The following is a 17,393-nucleotide window of genomic DNA, read 5'->3' on the forward strand; positions in this document are numbered from 1 at the left end:
AGCGTGGCATTGGGTCAACACATATATGGTCTCTCTTGGGCAATGTCATCCTACTGGAAATAGCTTTTTATGGCATAGCATTGTTGATGACAAGTTCATTAGAGCACCTTTGGCAATAGGACGTGGCATTGGGACTTGTTTCTCTGAAATGGAATTAGACAATACATATTTAGTTTGTTCCATGCCAGAGTTCACTTCTCAGACTTTGTACTCCTTTCATGGGCTTTGGCATAGCACTACACTTCTTGAGTGGATTCTTATTATTGCTTGGATAGTCTATTTCTCATCCTTGAGGACAAGGATGTTTTCAAGGGGATGGTAATGGTAGAAGGTTGCATCCTTAATGGGCTTCTAAAGTTGCATCTCTTATGGGCCTCAAGTAACTAGTTAATTATAATGTTATTACTATTTCTAGTTTGTCATTTAGATCCATATTCTAGAATATTCTATTACTTAGGATTGTGCCACATGTAAGGTCACTATTAATTCCTTAAAGTAGACAATTAGTATAAGTTGTATTGCTTTCCTTATGAAATGATAACAAGAAAATTGACAAAGTTTTATTTTATCTTCTTTTCTAAGTTTTTCTTTTGATTTTCTTCCTTTGATTTTACTTGGTAGAGTTTCTCTCTACCAGTTTGTTTCTGAAAGCTCAATTTGGAATTGTGTCCATGCTTCAACTTTCTGGTATCCATTGTCTATATAACCTGCTTCAAGAAATTGAGTTTTGTATCACTTTAGATTATGCAAATTAATGAATTTGCAATATTATGTAGCTCTCCATCACTCAAATCAAAGTCGAAATGGATGAGCCTCTTCACTGGCTTGTACCATTTGCCACAAACACAATCAAGTAAGATGTACAAAGTTTTTGTTTGAAATTTTCACTTCATACTAGTCTAAGATATATCCTACTGGAATAATTAAAAACAAGATGTTAATAATTTAAACATGAACAAATGGAATAATCAAATACAACATGTTATTTAGTAAGATTGCTCGAATGTTATCTTCTTTCCATTCTCTTTTTGCTTATAGTAAGAATTTTATACACAAAAAATTCGTAAGATTCATACATAGTTTCCTGCAAATTTTATCAGCATCAGGCCAACCGCAATCCAATTAAAGTACTCCCTTCGTTCCTATTTATCTGTCCAGGAAGAGAAGATTCACACAAATTAAGCACAGTAATTAATTGTGTTGATTTTCAGAAAAGTATTATTTGTTTTCCTATATAACCCTTTAGAATGTATTTTATCTTTCTTCATTTATTGTTTTTGTAAGGGCATTTCTTGGAAAAACATCAATTAATACTTTCTCGAAACTCGAAACTATAAGTGGACAGATATTTAGTAACACAAATTTTTCTTCAAAGTGTACTGTTAATAAGGGAAGGAGGGAGTATAAGGCATTGATTTCTTCGCACCGTAGCTTTTATATTTCTTACGTGCTCTTCCATTCTGTTTTCAAACCGATGTGGGGCTGAACAAGAGGTACGCACCAAAATGGAATATGTATGTGTTATTCTGCCAGTTATTTCTCGGTGCATTTTTCTTTAGCTCGAATAGGTTGAGTAATTTGATGATAGGTTTCTATGCAGTGGCTTCACTAGTTTACAAATTAAGAAATAGAAATCATATGATGGAAAGCAGAGTAACAGTCATTAGAAGATAAAAACACTTCTGGCAATCGATGCTTAATGTTTTTGGAACCGGTTAGAATTTGCCTTAGATTTGTGTACTTTTGCATAATTTTTTTTCTTTTTGGTACATCTGATAAATTGCACCCGCCAATAATTAATCTCTGAACGGCTAGACCTCCCCTACCGAACTCATATGTCCCTCAGCTCCTACCACTTGAGCTATCCTACGGGACGTACTTTTGCCTAATCTTATATCTTCGAAAAACTGCTTCCACTTTATCAAGGAAAAATTCCTAATTTTGTATCTATTGCTGAATTTAATATTTCCACATGTTCCCTTATTTGAATGGAATAGTCGGAGAATAGATTAGATTGGGTCCATCTATACAGGGTCCTCACTAATTTAGGAATCAAGAAATATAAATCAATTATTTTAAGCAGAGTATCAGTAATTAGGGAAAAAACACTACTTTATCGATACTTCTCTTCTTTCCATTCCTTTTTAACTTCTACTTAGGGGTGTTTGGTTCCAATTCTCAAACGTGGATATGAGCTCCAAACGTGGATCAGAGCCTCAAACGTGTGAGTCTCCGCCGTTTTGGAGATGTTTGGGAAACAGTTTTGAGAATCGATTCTACGAGTTTGATCCGGATCTGGTAGAATTGACTTGGGATAGCTTCTCCATCTGGTTGATCCAGTTTTGTGTATTTGTATTATAATTCAGTTACGAAAATCAATTTTGGATAAATATATCCAAATATAAATCAAGTCACTTAAACTCACGTTACTAGATCCAATTCTGACCATATTCAATTATGATCAGATCCAATTCTGCTAACGTTGATCCAAACACACAATTAGCACTTAATTCATTTTTTTTTGTGGAAAGTTTATTCGGTGGAAATTTCTCCTATTTATTAAAACTTGTAGCATTTTCCCCTTAACACATCTCTTATTTTACGGTTGGCTTAAATGCATTCTAGGTCCTAGTATAGTGTTCGTGTGATTTTGGTCCCCTACTTTTTTTTTTGCTTAATTTTAGTCCTCTAATGTTTAAAATTAAGCAAATTTAATCCTCTGTTGATTTTCCATCCAATAAGTAACGATGTTTGAGAACTATGCAGTATTTAGAGGACACATAAGCAATGACAATCCATTGATATTTTGTTTTAAAAAATAAAAGACATGTGAGCCCTCTGCGCCACATTCATGTGCTCGCAAACTCCTTCCTTCATCCTCTCCTGCTGATGAGTTGCTAGAAATTCTGGATTTCTTCCTAAATATGCACTACAACACCTAGCTACATTTCCTCTGCCTCGTCGTACCTATTGCTCTTCTCGTTTTTAAACAGCATCTACTTGATAGAATACAACAGACATCCTTTTGTGCCAATATGATTAACCTCTCCATGGTTTCAAATTAATAGTGCTTCATCATCCATAAAATCTATCTATCAATTATAAGTGAGAGTGAAAACGCAAGAACAAATATATTTGTGTTGTTCCGTAGCAAACTTCAGAGTTTATCACCATAAACATGATTGCTACATGGCATTCATGAGTCTTGTTGCTAAGATTTTTCGTAATACTTAGCATTTTTCTATTTTTCTAAAACAAAATATAAATTGAGGGATTAAATTTGTTGAATTTCAAAATTTAGAGGACTAAAATTTGAAAAAAATTAAGTGGACCAAAATCACCCAAACTAGGGACATAAAATGCATTTAAGCCTTTACAGTTTTAGACAAGTTTGAAATATATTGTTGGACTTCTTTTATTTTTAGACTCAAATATATTTAATTTTTGGACTTTGTTTATCTTCTTCTATTTTGACTCACACATGAGACAACCCTCCCATGGTACACAAATAAAAACAAAAGAATGCTTATCTTTTATATCTTACAAAGTGTCAACCGTTGTAAGGGAAGCGTCATATGTAAGTGTAAACAGCATGAGTTGCATGTAGACTCACGGTGCTTTTTATACTTGTTAGCTACTCTGCTATTTTGTGGAGCAACCGAGGTGGGACTCATATCTAGAAAGCTACGAAACTTTGAAATATGTTAAATGCTCTCATTGCCTCTCAAAATTAAACAATGGATTTTGGAGATCACAGAAGACAAGAAATAACCATTTGGAAACTCATAGAATTTTACGAGAGATAAATTATTCCTGAAAAAAAAAACAATTAAACTTAATTTTGAGAAACGAGAAATAATTGTATAAAATATCTCAACGTGAAACAAATGTATTTTCATATCTCTTACTAGGATTTCTTTATGTCTCTTCAAATACGTTTCACTGGCAAGACATAGGAACATTTGATGATTAATCATCTAAAATTTTATGAAAATGTGGGCTAATGGCAGGTAACAATGCTGCTAAGTAAGGCTAAGGTCCAGAAAGACTAGGTGAAACTGAAAGAGGTATACACTTCAACTTTCTGCAGGTATCCATTGTTTGTCCTACACTTTCTAGTCCTTTTGTTTCGTTTTAGATTATGCTAATTAATGAATTTGCAATATGTAGCTCTCCATCACTCAAATCAAAGCCGAATTGGATGAGATTCTTCAGTGGGTTTGTACCATTTGCCACAAACAAAATCAACAAAGTGTTCTTTCCTTTTATCCCGATGATGATGGCCTTAATTTCTCATATATAAATGGGGTAGAAGTCCCTGAAATTGCTATGCATAACATTTTTGTCTTCTCAATTGGTGATATTGTTGACAGAGCATATCATCAAGCTTGGTGAATGAGCAAACACAAGATTAGTGATAAACTTGGATGTGGGACACCTTGAGCAAACACATTTTTGTCTTTGTTTCTGATAGATGTTCACATCATTGAGTTGTTGGCATGGCTTCACCGAAACACCTTACTACTCGATATGGGACCTTAAGCATATTCTGGCTATCATCAAAACACGTTACTACTCGATGTGGGATCTAAATTACACGGGACCCTTTGCTGGCTACATAAACTACAAGCCTCATGTACCCCAAATCGATTAATCCTACTGGAATAATACAAGATGTTTATTATTTAAACATGAGCAGAACGATAAATCCAGATTTTCCGATTGTCATATTCCTTCCATTCATTTTTTGCTTCTAGTAAGCTTAATGTTTTGTGTTACATTGTTAAAATAAAACTGGTGAAGACTGAAGTGGAGGTTTTGACCATCCAAAATCAAGAAAAGAAATGAGATTTAGATGTATCTAAAAAAAACTCTTTCAATGCATGTAAATAAAATAAAATCACATAAGCAATTTCATGAACAGTAAAACACTAAAACTTGACATAATCAACATTTGAGATATCATCTATAAAAATTTGATTACTTCAAGTAGGGATCAGATTGGAAATTAGGAGGGTGCCCAGGTTGTCGTAACCAGGCTTGGGGCGAACACCCCACTCACATCAAAAACGCGAGATTTAACCACTCATCATATCCCATTACTGCCTGAAGGATCATAGTTTCGCTAATTATCATCTAAACATTTTATAGAAGCATAATTAGTTCTCCCTCAGTAGTCCACACGATATGGGACCTAAGTTATACACCCACCATAGACAAATAATACTACAATATTCTAAGCCTTACTTTTCTGTTTTTACATGTATCCTCAAACTGAAAAATTCCACTGGAAAACAAGATGCTGTTTACTTTTAACATGATTGAATAAGTTTACATCACGCAGGTCATTTTGAATCATTGAACTGTGGTGATCCAAATTGCTTGATTGTTGTCTTCTTTCCCCATTTTCCTATTTTGTTTCGAGGCAGCACTAAGTTATATTTCCAGCACAGCTATTTTGTCACATTATGGATCTGTAATTTGTACCTATGGGCCTTAGTTGGACTGCAAAAAAACACCATATGCAAGTTTAGAGTAGAGACTAGATAGATTTTTTGACAAAAAAAAAAAGAAACTCAGATAGATCTTAAAGTTCTTCCAAAGAAACTATTAAAAAGTAACTTCTAAAGCCAGGCCCAATAAGAAACACGTGGCTCCTAAAGATTTTATTTCTTACTTTAATTGTTTTGGGCCTTAATTAGGCCCCCTCCACCTATCCAATAAACAATTTTTATCTACCCATTGATTAGAAGGCCGGTCAAATGAAATAAGAACTCAGAAGTAACGTTAGTTTTTCCATCCATTCAGGTTCAGCTGTGCCAAGCGTGACGCGTTTGTGCCACCATATCCAGATGGGTCCCAAAGTGTAAACTCTGGTAAATTTTGGTAACGTGCCCCTAAACTTGTACCCTACTATACTTCTTAGCACCAATATTTATTTGTTGCCTATATATACCAAACAACCCCTCTTCAGCTCAGTTCCAGATCCCAATCCTCAAGTCCCTAATTACCAGAGAAGAAGGATTTTGTCACTCTCCTTCTTCTCCAATCTCCATTTTTAATCCCATTACAACCATAACCATCTAACTAAACTCCCAAATTTAGCTCTCACACTTACATTGCCGAGTATTTAACACATCTGCATTCACCGGTTTCAAACCTGCATAGGCTAGAACAACCTTGTCGTCGTGCCAATTGAATTTATCTCTCACACTCACATGGATCACCTGACACTATTCTTTTCATTTTTGGTTACTCTTTATCTATCAGTATCATCAGGTAACTATTCTATAAATTAAATGTACTCACCATTCAGAAACAAAAACTGAAATTTCATCCACATTGAATTGTAATTTCATCGAATTGTTGCAGGGGAGGGATCTAGAACATTCACGGTGGTTAACAAATGCGACTACACAGTCTGGCCAGGCATTCTCACTAACGCCGGTGTCACGCCGCTTCCAATCACCGGCTTCGTCTTGCAAACCGGCGAGTCCAAGCTCATACCCGCACCCGCCAATTGGGGAGGCCGATTCTGGGGCCGCACACTCTGCAGTCAGGACTCCGCCGGAAAATTCACCTGCGTCACCGGCGACTGCGGCTCCGGCAAGCTCGAATGCGCCGGCAGCGGAGCAGCACCACCGGCCACACTTGCCGAGTTCACACTTGACGGATCCGACGGCCTCGATTTCTTCGACGTGAGCTTGGTCGACGGCTACAACGTGCCGATGCTGGTTGTTCCGGAGGGTGGATCCGGCAATAACTGCACCGCCACGGGTTGCGTCGGGGATTTGAACGGCGCGTGTCCTTCAGAGCTTAGGGTTACGAGCGTGGATGGGAAACGGAATGTTGCGTGCAAGAGCGCTTGTGAAGCGTTTGGGTCGCCGCAGTACTGTTGCAGCGGCGCGTATGGCTCACCCAACACGTGCAAGCCTTCTACTTACTCTCAAGTGTTCAAGAGCGCGTGTCCACGCGCTTATAGCTACGCGTATGATGATAAGAGCAGTACCTTTACGTGCGCATCTGCTACTGCTTACACCATCACCTTTTGCCCTTCCCCAGATGGTAACCCCAGGTTAGATTCACCTTAGTGCTAATTTACTTACTTACCCTTTTTCACTAGTAACATTTTTTTTCATTATAACGGCTACAAGGGTAGTTTAGTCTAAAGCAATAGCAAAAGGTAACCGTTGGGTGCGGTAACGGCTTACACAATTTCTGCTAACTTTTTTTTTACCACTTCCATAGTGACGAAATAAGAGTAACCGGTAAACCCCTGAATTAATAATTAATTTTATTCACCATCTACTTTATTGTTTATTTCCTACAATATCTTATAGCCAATAGTCTTAAAGATTAATTTTGGCTCTTCGATTATATTAAGTGAGTAGGTCTCTTCCTACGAATCATTTTCTATACATATCGTTAAAGCAACGAACTCAAATCTAGATACTTGAGGCGCACGACTATTTACCAATTGTGCTTAGACTTGGTCTTAGTTTAAGGATTGATTTTTAGTTGTGATGAACATTGAGATTTGTGTCCACCGAGTTACGGTCCATAGTAACTAATCATAATCAGCAGGTTATTACCTAGGCAACCCAGCTCAATCTTCGGGACACGCTTGAAGCCCAATAAAAGTCGGGTTTAAGGGTTTAGACTGTTGTGTGTGCCTATTGAACTACAGGTCACGATAGCGGACCTAACCACCCCACAATACCGAAGCCTAGATGTAACCTCACTTAAATAGTTGTTAGTAACTCTCAAAACCATTAACTAGTCATTATGTCATTTAATGACATGATAAATCACTCTAATCATAACATCTAGACAACTAAAAGTCAAATAGGCATCCTTAAACCTATAAAATGACTAAGGCAAACAAGGTTAAAACATCTTCACTCTAATACTAATACTAATACTAAGGGTCCGTTTGGTGCGACGTATAGTATAAGGCCTGATAGTATAAGACCTGATAGTATTAGGCCTGATAGTATAAGCCCTGATAACTTCCTTATACTATCCAGCGTTTGGTCATACTCTGTATAATTTACCATATCGTTTAAATTAATGCAATTTTATATTTAATGAAGTATTGAATAGTGATATATAATAAAAATCAAATATGGAGGTGATTATAATGGTGGTGGCGGTGATGATGGAAGTGGTGGTAGGTTGGTGGTGGTGGTGGCAATGGTGGTAGGTTGGTGTTGGTGGCGGTGGTGGTGACAGTGGAGATAGGTTGGTGGTGGTGGTGGCAGCGATGGTGGTTGTGGTGGTGGCGATGATAGGGTGGTGGTGGTGGTGGTAAGGCGGTGGCAGCTACGGTGGAGGGTGGAGGCAATGGTGGTGGTGGTGGCGATAGGGTGGTGGTTGTGGTGTCGGTGGTGGCGGTGGTGGCAATAGAGTGGTGATGAGGATTATGGTGGTGGTGGCGATAGGGTGGTGGTTGTGGTGTCAGTGGTGGCAATAGGGCGGTGGTGGCGGTGGCGACAACACCGGTGGTGGCGGTGGTGGTGATCAGGTGGTGGCAGCGATGGTGGTTGTGGTGTTGGCGACGATAAGGTGGTGGTAGTAGTAAGGCGGTGGCGTCTTAGTAGGGTGGCGGCGACGGTGGAGGGTGGAGGCAATGGTGGTGGTGGTGGCGATAGGGTGGTGGTTGTAGTGTCGGTGGTGGCAATAGAGTGGTGGCGGCGATTATGGTGGTGGTGGCGACAGGGTTGGGGTGGTGGTGGCGGTAGGGCGGCGGTGGTGGTGGTGGCGGCAACACCAGTGGTGACGGTAGGGCGGTGGTGGCGGCGGCGGCGGCGGTGATCGGGTGGTGGCGGTGGTGGTGCCAATGGTGGTGTAAGTTGGCAGCAATGGAGGGTTGTGGTGATGGTGACTTATACGTCACAACCTTATCATGCCTTATCCATCACTCACATGATGGATTAAATAATACATCATTTTAACGTATAAGGTGACTTTGATGGATAAGCTTATACAATACAATGTCATCACCAAACAATGGATAAACTTATAATGTATTGTATAAGCTTATACTATCATGCCTAATACGGCGTGCCAAACGAGCCCTAAAGGCTAGATTGTGTGTTTGTCATTGAGTCTAATCCCAAACTCCCTGAGAGAACAGAATTAATGTAGGGTTGTATGAACTACATGATAGGAATTGTATACTGTTATTAATAAAGTCAGTGAGTACAAAAAGAAGGAATCATGATGGTAAGATCTATATAAAAATTGATTGAAAAAGAATTGTATGTTCTACTTTTTTCACACAGTTAATCATACTTTCTTTTCAATAATGAAGATTTATTTGACTTGGATGACATGGGATATGGGGAGTGGATTAGGCAACATAGCTCTTTCAATTATTCATCCATAGAATTGATGTCACTTGGAGAAAGAAGAATCTACATATCAATAATGATAATGGCCTATAATAGGAACAAAATTTGATTTTTTCTCATCAGAAACACTGTTCACAAATTTTAGTACTTCTTTCTTACCGCTCTCATTATTGTGCAGTAAGAAATCGGGGCAAGAGCAACATCCAAATTTTACCTCACCACCGCAGGTTAGCAGCGGCACAATGGTGTACGTAGGTGCCTTAGATCAAAGTCAAATATCAAGTGCAACAACAGAATCCAATGCTATTGCGGGCATTGTCAGCATAACCATCTCTATTTGGCTCTTGTGTCATCATCACCTCTTCTAAGTTCTAAGTTCTAACTACTACTTCCATCAGCAATTTTCTCAAAATTAGGCTCATGAGTCACATTATTATTTAATTTGGTGGGATCCTATGTATATCCATTGTCTAAGTTCACCTATCCACCACATGAGACAAACGTGCGAGTCATATCTTTTTGTCCTCAAGAAGGAAATAGGGCCATTAAATTATTTCTTTTTCCTTATGTATTTTTCTCAATTAGATCATACTATAAGATTCTTTGCATTGTAGGTGATAGGATCATTTATTTGTTCTGAAATGTTGGATGGACTGTATAATAATACACTTCCATTTGCCACAAAATGCATATGGATTCGTATTTTTAGTATTTCATACTGTATTGATCTATCTTTAATCTAGCATGATAATAGGACACAGAACTTGATTTCGAGCCTAAAGCAGCATAAGGCAAGAGAGTGAGTGTAAAACCGGATAACATAAACTAATCTTGCGTCTAAAATGTGTAATCAATCATAAGGATAATTAGCAATTAAAAATTATGTTTTTGGTATTTTAATTGTCTATTTCATGAGTGCACATTATGGCTTGGCTGGCCCGGCTAGATAGCCATGGATATGTCTTCTTTCTAATTATTGTAACTTGCAAGTATAACTGTGTGAGCACATTTGGATTATTCAATTATAAGCATCCTCTTTATGGTCACATCTTCTGGGACCGCTGTTATTGCAAATGGAATAACTTCAATTTAAAATAAAATAAGTGGCCTAGCTAGTCTCCGCCACAGTTTGATTGATGGGCTGTGAGTGGTGCAATCTTGCAATTGTATAGCAACCATGAGTTTATTAACTTCTGTAAGATAATTTGATTCTATTGCTAATTTGTTTTGTGGTTAGTGGTTGTTCCAGATCTTATCCTCCATTTTATATTGCAACTTTATAAGGGACTGCGAAATTGTTTATCCATAGTTGAAAACCTGCACCTACCGTCAATTAGTGGCGGAACCAAAAATTTTGGAAAGATGGGGCAAATTTATGATTGAGTCCCTAAATTTTGTTTTACCTTATAAATTTTGACCTTTCTTTCTTTTTTTTGGGCCAAAAAACTTACATAATCCAAAGAAATTTTTATTTTTTTTCATTGAGTCAGGGCATTGGATCGGACCTACCAAGCCTGGTGGTAGATCCGCCATTGCCGTCAATTGTAATTAGGAAAACTCCAAGGATATGTTTTTTTTTTATAAGCACTCCAAGGATATGTAACAGGCATTACATAATTTATGCTATTCTTCATTTTTGTACTGAAATTGCAGCAACTTTATTACAAATTATAGTTTCAACAACCTGCATAAATTGTAAATCCAAACGAGATCACATAATTAAGTGGGTTTATGTTAGAGCAAATCTTGACTTTTGGCGTGCTTAATCATCATGATTTATGAGTTGATGAAGTTTATTGATCATCTACCCGTAGCTAATATCTTATTGTTGGGCAGGCACTTCAATTTCAGAGAAGAACCCTTAGCCGCCACCCCTGCAAGGCTTTTTTATAAATAAAACAATGAAAGCTGAAATATTAAAATCAAATACCAATGATGAAATTGTTGTTGCTTGTGTTTGATTATATCATTATTGTTGGGTGCATTAAGGGGTAATTGGTTGGTTGCAGCTTAGTGACTCAACTGAATTTTCCAATGAGACAAAGACAATAGGATAAACCTCTGTTTTGGACCCACTCTTCTATTATTAGGCTGATAGTGCTTGCGTAGTGTGTTACATTACACTACTCCTTTGGCAGGTTTCTCCTCTCGTCATCCGCGTGGTCTAATATCTCAGCTCGCGTACTCATTCATGCCACTACTTGCCTCCAACCGTTTCCACGTTTTAGGTATCTATATAGGAGGGGCGGATCGAGACCTAATATATCAGTGCGTATCCAGACCTAATATATCAGTGTGGCTAAACATAAAGAAATTATAAGCTAAATATATTGAAAATATTTTTTTTAACAAGAGAAATATTATAAAACCATGAGAGAAAGTTTCTCATGGAAATAGAAGAGTTTACGGTCCAAGAAGGACTAGGCTTACAACGAAATATAACAAAAGAAACAAACTGAAAACAACAGTACAGTAAAGAAACAAGAACAATAAAACAGGGAAAATACAATAAGAAGACAACAATTTATACTACACTAATAGTGAAGGCCAAAAAATAGGAGGTGCATGAGAAATCCACAACAGCACATAGCAGGTTACAGCAAAATTTCTTCTAATAAATTTTTGAGTAGTTTGCAAAGTGCTGAGTGAAGGTTTTGCCGTTTATTATAATGGCTTAATTGCACTTTTCGTCCCTGATCTATACCCCTTGTGCAATTTTGGTCTCCTTTGTTTAAAATGAGCAATTTTAGTACATCAAAGATATAGACGTGACAATTGGATCCTTCCGTCAATTGAAGTTTAATTCTAAATGGAATATTCTTTTTTGTAGATTCCTTTTTGCTAATTACACCACCAGGGATGACACATCAGTAAATAAATAAAAATAAAAAACAAAATAAAAAAACAAATTAATTAAAAAATGAATTAATCATATTGAAACCTAATCCCATTTCAAAAAAAAAACCTAATCCCAAATTTCTAACATCTCAGTTCACAACCTCCATGAGAGCCCACAACCACCGTTCCTGCTCCCCTGAATTCTTCTCAATCCAACAATGCATCAAGTCAGTCCGGACATGGCCTCTCCGTTACTTTTCCTCCGCCTTTGAGCCCCTTCATCTTCCTCCTCTTCATCTTCATACACGAAGAGAGAAAGTCAGTTCGAGTGTGGATGAAGGTGAGTCTCCTGATCGAGGTTTCGTTGAAGGAAAAGAAGAAGAGCCACCCACAACCACCAGACGACGAGCTCTTCCGCACCGACCACCGCTTCTTCTTAGACGGCAACGATCGAGATCTAAAACAACCTTGTACGTTGTGCTCGTGTTGATTTTGAACATAAACCCAGAACACCGCTTCTTCAATGGTCCCAGATTCAAACATAAATCCAGAACAATTGTTCCCAAATCGAGAACGAGAGAGAAACGTGAGCGAACATCCTTGTACGTTATGCCACCCCCAATTGTTGATTTTGTATGAAAGGTGTGAACTTTGGGGGTGGCATAAGCGTGGGTTTTGAGGGGTTTAGGTGGTGAGAGAGAAAAGAGAGATGCAGAGACAGGTGAGAGGGAGGAAACATAAACAGAGGGAGAAAAATCAAGAACATAAACAGTAAGTGAAATTCATAGGGAGCGGTGAGAGAGATTCAGGTGAGAGGAGGAAAGAAGATGAAGACAAGGGAGATGATGAAAATTTAGATATAAAATGAGATTTGATATTTTTTTATTTCAGGGTTAAACTTAATTAGTTTTAATTAAATTCTTCTTTACTGGTTTATTAACCTTAAATGAGTTGGTTATAATTTAGGTTTTTTTTTTTTTTTGTGACAGGTTATGATTTAGGTTAAACAAATTTTGTTAATTATTTATTTATTTTTCTATTTAATGAAGTGGCAATTTTGTCAGATCCACATCACTAATAAATTCCACATAGGCTAACTCTGTTAGCAATTTGATAGAAGTACCTAATTGTCACATCCTGATCTTTGATGTACCAAAATTGCTCGTTTTAAATAAAGGGGACTAAAATTGTATAAGGGGTATAGATCAGGGACGAAAAGTGCAATTAAGCCTATTATAATTTATATGTTTGAGTATATTCTTCTTTATATATGTGTTGTATTGAATGACATTATGAGCACAATAATTTGAGTGAACATTAATTTCATGATAGATATGAACAACAGACGCAGTATCAAATACATTCAAGAAGAGAATAGAATAAAAGCAACACACAATTGTGAGAGTATATAAATTTTAAAAAAAAAAACAGAAAAAAAAAACTGGTGTGGCTTTAGCCACACCTAGCCCCAACATGGGTCCGTCCATATAGTATATAGTTATATACACTCATTAGCAGCATCCAAACATCACTTATTCATTTAGTACCTGTTTATATAATTCATAATTGTATTAACATTTGTCTCATTGATTTTACTAATATTGATTTGGGTAAAATTGGTGATATTAAAATTAAATTGAGAGGAAAGTGAAAAAATTATTCACATATAAATCACTTTACATTAAAATCGGCTATTACCTTTGTATTATTTTGGGGGGTAAAATGTCGTGAATGGGTCCTGTGGTCCTATTGAATATGGGCCTGAATCTTGTTTCAGTATAGGCATGAATCTTGTTAAGATGGGCCTGAATAGATTGATAGAATTTAACCTATGTTGAGTAGTTATTGGAATGCATCTTGGTGGCACAATTTGTAGTTTTCTACCATCCATGGATATTCTTTTTCTTTTTTCAAAATGGGCCTATGCTGAATAGACAAAACAAAAACAGTAATGTATTTGACAAAAATGTCAGAAGTGGGATTTGAACCCACGCCCTCTTTCGAAGACCAGAACTTGAGTCTGGCGCCTTAGACCACTCGGCCATCCTGACTTTGTTGATAGAATGATTCATATTCTACTTATATTATATTGTTTGACGTTCTAATAAATTTTGTTTTCGGTCAATGGGACTATAATTTCCTAACTGCTACTTTGCTTGGGCTTCTAGAGTTCTGGCCCATTAATAACTATCTATCAAGCCATGAAAAAGGTCCACAATCTCAGTATCACACTAAGCCCACGTTTTGTCCTCTGCGAAATACTAAGCCAAGCTGAACTCTTCTTCTCACCGAGAAAAAACTGATCCGCTAGGGTTTCTTTACAATCTGCAACTTTCCCCCCTTGGGGGCTCCTTCCCCTTGGGGGATTGTCTTCCTCCTTTATGGAGGTCCTTTACCTACTGTTGTTAGGTTTTCTTCCCACATTAGTTGGGTTTTCTCTCACAATAGGTGAGTTTTGTACCACTTTAGGTTGTTTATTTACCCAAATAAGTGAGGGTTTTCTTGTTTTAGTGCTGGTTTCGTTCCTCTTCCCTGGCCTCTACCTCCGCCCTCCTCCACCCTCCGCCCATACCTCCATCTCGGCCACTTCCGGCGCTTCCATCTGCAACTGCGAGCTTGGCTTCAAATCCTGTTTTGAACTTCTAGATCCAGAAGAAGTGATGACTCCGGTGAAGATCCATCTGTTCCCTGTGATGTGCCTCTGCAACCCAAGTCTCAACCTCTCGTGCTCCTCTTTGTGACGGCGGTACAGGTTGGTTGGGTCACCAACTACAACGTTTTCTCCAAAGTCTCAGCTTTCTCCCCTGCTTCTGCCATGGTGCTTTTGCACCTCTGTTGTTGAAAACCTTGAAGCAGATTTGTTATTCTGCAGACGGCAGAGCAGCCAAGGTTAAGAAGAAGCGTTTCTTATTTGCAAGATCTTTTTTCGCCTCTGTATGCAGCTGACCAGGTCCTTGAAGATTTGTTTTGGAGCCGCCGTCGTTCCCCTCGCCACCGTTCTGCCGGCCAGTTCCTGAGGTTGGCTAGGGTTTGGAGAACCCAAAGGTTTAGGTTTGGCTGATCCATGTCCTGTTGGGCTTGTGTTTTGGGCCTCTTTCCTTTGGTGTGTCTTGCAAGTAGTTTTACTGAAATCTCACTTAGTTCTAACGTTGTTTAGATATACTAAGTAGTCATGGACTTAATTGTGTTATTGAATTATCTTGTAAGTTGTTTTGGGCTAAGGCCCAATTCCTTTCATTCGATGTATGTACATCTGTTGTAAGTGCCTTTAGGCAACTCTTTATTGAATGAATTATGAACCTTCGACCAAAAAAAAAAGCCTAGCCGAACCATTTATCTAATTTTGCAAGACATTATAAATGATAATTTAATGCAAAAAATTGTTGTCTAGATATCACTTTCAAACTTATAAAATATTGTCCTCATATGATAGATCAAGTGGTAGGAGTTGGAGGACAAATGAGTTGGGCAGTGGGAGGTTCAAGGATCAATTCCTAGTAGGTGCAATTTATCTTTCTAATATAAATAAAACCCATAAAATATTACCCGAAACATCTATCTATGTGCCTTAGAAGAGAGGTTATAAAATGTCTATGTTATTTTCTTACAACAAATAAATAGACTTTTTATGGGGGTCAAGGAACAAATAAATAGACTTGGATGTGTTTCTTTGAGAGGTAACTTGCGTTGGGCCTTTGACCCACCTAATAACCTAAAAAAAAAAGTTGCAAATGACAAGAACTTCTCTTATCATATTTTTTTAGAAAGCTTTGATAGTTGAGTAATGATATATACACACCTCATTTTTTAAACACTCCGTTTCCACCTCTTTTTATTTCTATCTCTCTCATCTTATCATCTATCACATCTCATATTTTCTCTCTCTTACTTTTTCTTTTCTTCCTATCTCTTTCACCATTCCACCTCTCCACCTCAAAAGAGAGGCGTGGATGAAACATTACTCTTGATAGTTTGATTAAATGTCCCTAGACGCCTAAAAGCAAACAATATTTTATGAAATGTACATGAAAAATGTAACTTTGTGTTGCCCCAAAAGTTGTTTTGTTATTTCCAATAAAAGCCATATTCATTCCAAAAAAATGTTGACAAATTTGTTTATTCCTAAATTCTGAGTAAGAGTTAGGAATAAATTTTGGAAGTAGTTTTTTACTTTTTTTTTACATGCATGATGTAGTTGTTACAAATACTCCTATTTATCGTTTCAAAAAAAATACTCCTATTTTTTAAAGTAGTGCATATTTTTTTATAAAGTATTTTTTTTCACAAGAGGAAAAGATTATAAAGTATATTTTGCATGTAAAAAACCTCATGTTCATATTAAAACTAGGCAAACTTTTACATGCTGGTTGGTGAGGGAGGGTTATAATGTTGTTTCTCCCATATCCAATCAATGAATGCCAAATGGAGATTTTGTGCCATGTCATTTTAACTTTTAAATTTTTTAAATAGATCCTCCAACTGTTTATATTATAAATTTTACCATATAATAAAAATACAATTATTTTTCAAAAAATGTTTATTTTCAAATTGATTTTAACCTTATTGAAATTGATTTTAAACATTTCATGCTGATTTGGGGTAAATTTATTGACCTAATCCTTCCTCATCTCCTCTGAGTTCATCTTCTTATCTGTGGTGCTGTGACAAATCAAATACAGGAAAATGCTAAACACTCCAAAATGAAAACTCAAAAACACAAACACTGGGCAAACTATCCCTCCGAAGGAAAAAAAACCTCAGAAAAACCAAGAAGCCTTCAAACCCCTTTAAACAGAAGGCTAATTTAATCTTAATGCAAGAAATGCCAAATCCACTGGCTAAAAAAGATAGGCATGTAAGTGTGTACAAAATCTACTACATAAAGTAACCCTGCATAAGTAGTTGCAAATTTGCAATGGTTTCTTGCAACAAAACTAAGACCTGCTCCACAATCAGGCTTTGATAGACGCATCCATATTGATTTTAATACAATCTGTTGGAGCCTTGGAGGAGTGCAATAATTGGAAGGGTGTGATGAATTGTAGGAGGAGCGCACTATATCAATACATGTAGGCAATTAACGTGACAAAGCAAGTGCCAAAGTTTGACCTACAGACTTGATAAATTGATTAAAATGAGTTTTGTTCCTTCTTGCATATTTTCATTTTTATCAAGCAATCTGGCAGAATGAAGAAGCAAATT

At 37.1% G+C, this 17,393-nt stretch overlaps 1 protein-coding gene and 2 non-coding genes across 3 annotated transcripts; 1 reads left to right on the forward strand and 2 right to left on the reverse strand.

Annotated features, from left to right (window-relative positions):
* Positions 1-4,992: 4,992 nt before the first annotated feature.
* LOC130734908 (small nucleolar RNA Z279/snoR105/snoR108) lies at positions 4,993-5,098 on the reverse strand. Its single transcript, XR_009018243.1, has one exon. It is a non-coding gene; the product is annotated as a small nucleolar RNA Z279/snoR105/snoR108 (small nucleolar RNA).
* An 844-nt stretch (positions 5,099-5,942) lies between these two features.
* LOC130727829 (thaumatin-like protein 1b) lies at positions 5,943-10,076 on the forward strand. Its single transcript, XM_057579086.1, has 3 exons — positions 5,943-6,279; positions 6,373-7,075; positions 9,532-10,076. Exons 1-3 carry the CDS (start codon positions 6,219-6,221, stop codon positions 9,719-9,721), a joined length of 954 nt encoding a protein of 317 aa, XP_057435069.1. The 5' UTR covers positions 5,943-6,218; the 3' UTR covers positions 9,722-10,076.
* A 4,082-nt stretch (positions 10,077-14,158) lies between these two features.
* On the reverse strand, positions 14,159-14,242 carry TRNAL-CAA (transfer RNA leucine (anticodon CAA)). The gene has a single exon. It is a non-coding gene; the product is annotated as a tRNA-Leu (tRNA).
* Between the last annotated feature and the right edge of the window lie 3,151 nt (positions 14,243-17,393).

Source organism: Lotus japonicus, chromosome 1 (assembly GCF_012489685.1).
Source record: "Lotus japonicus ecotype B-129 chromosome 1, LjGifu_v1.2".
Classification (NCBI taxonomy): domain Eukaryota; kingdom Viridiplantae; phylum Streptophyta; class Magnoliopsida; order Fabales; family Fabaceae; genus Lotus; species Lotus japonicus.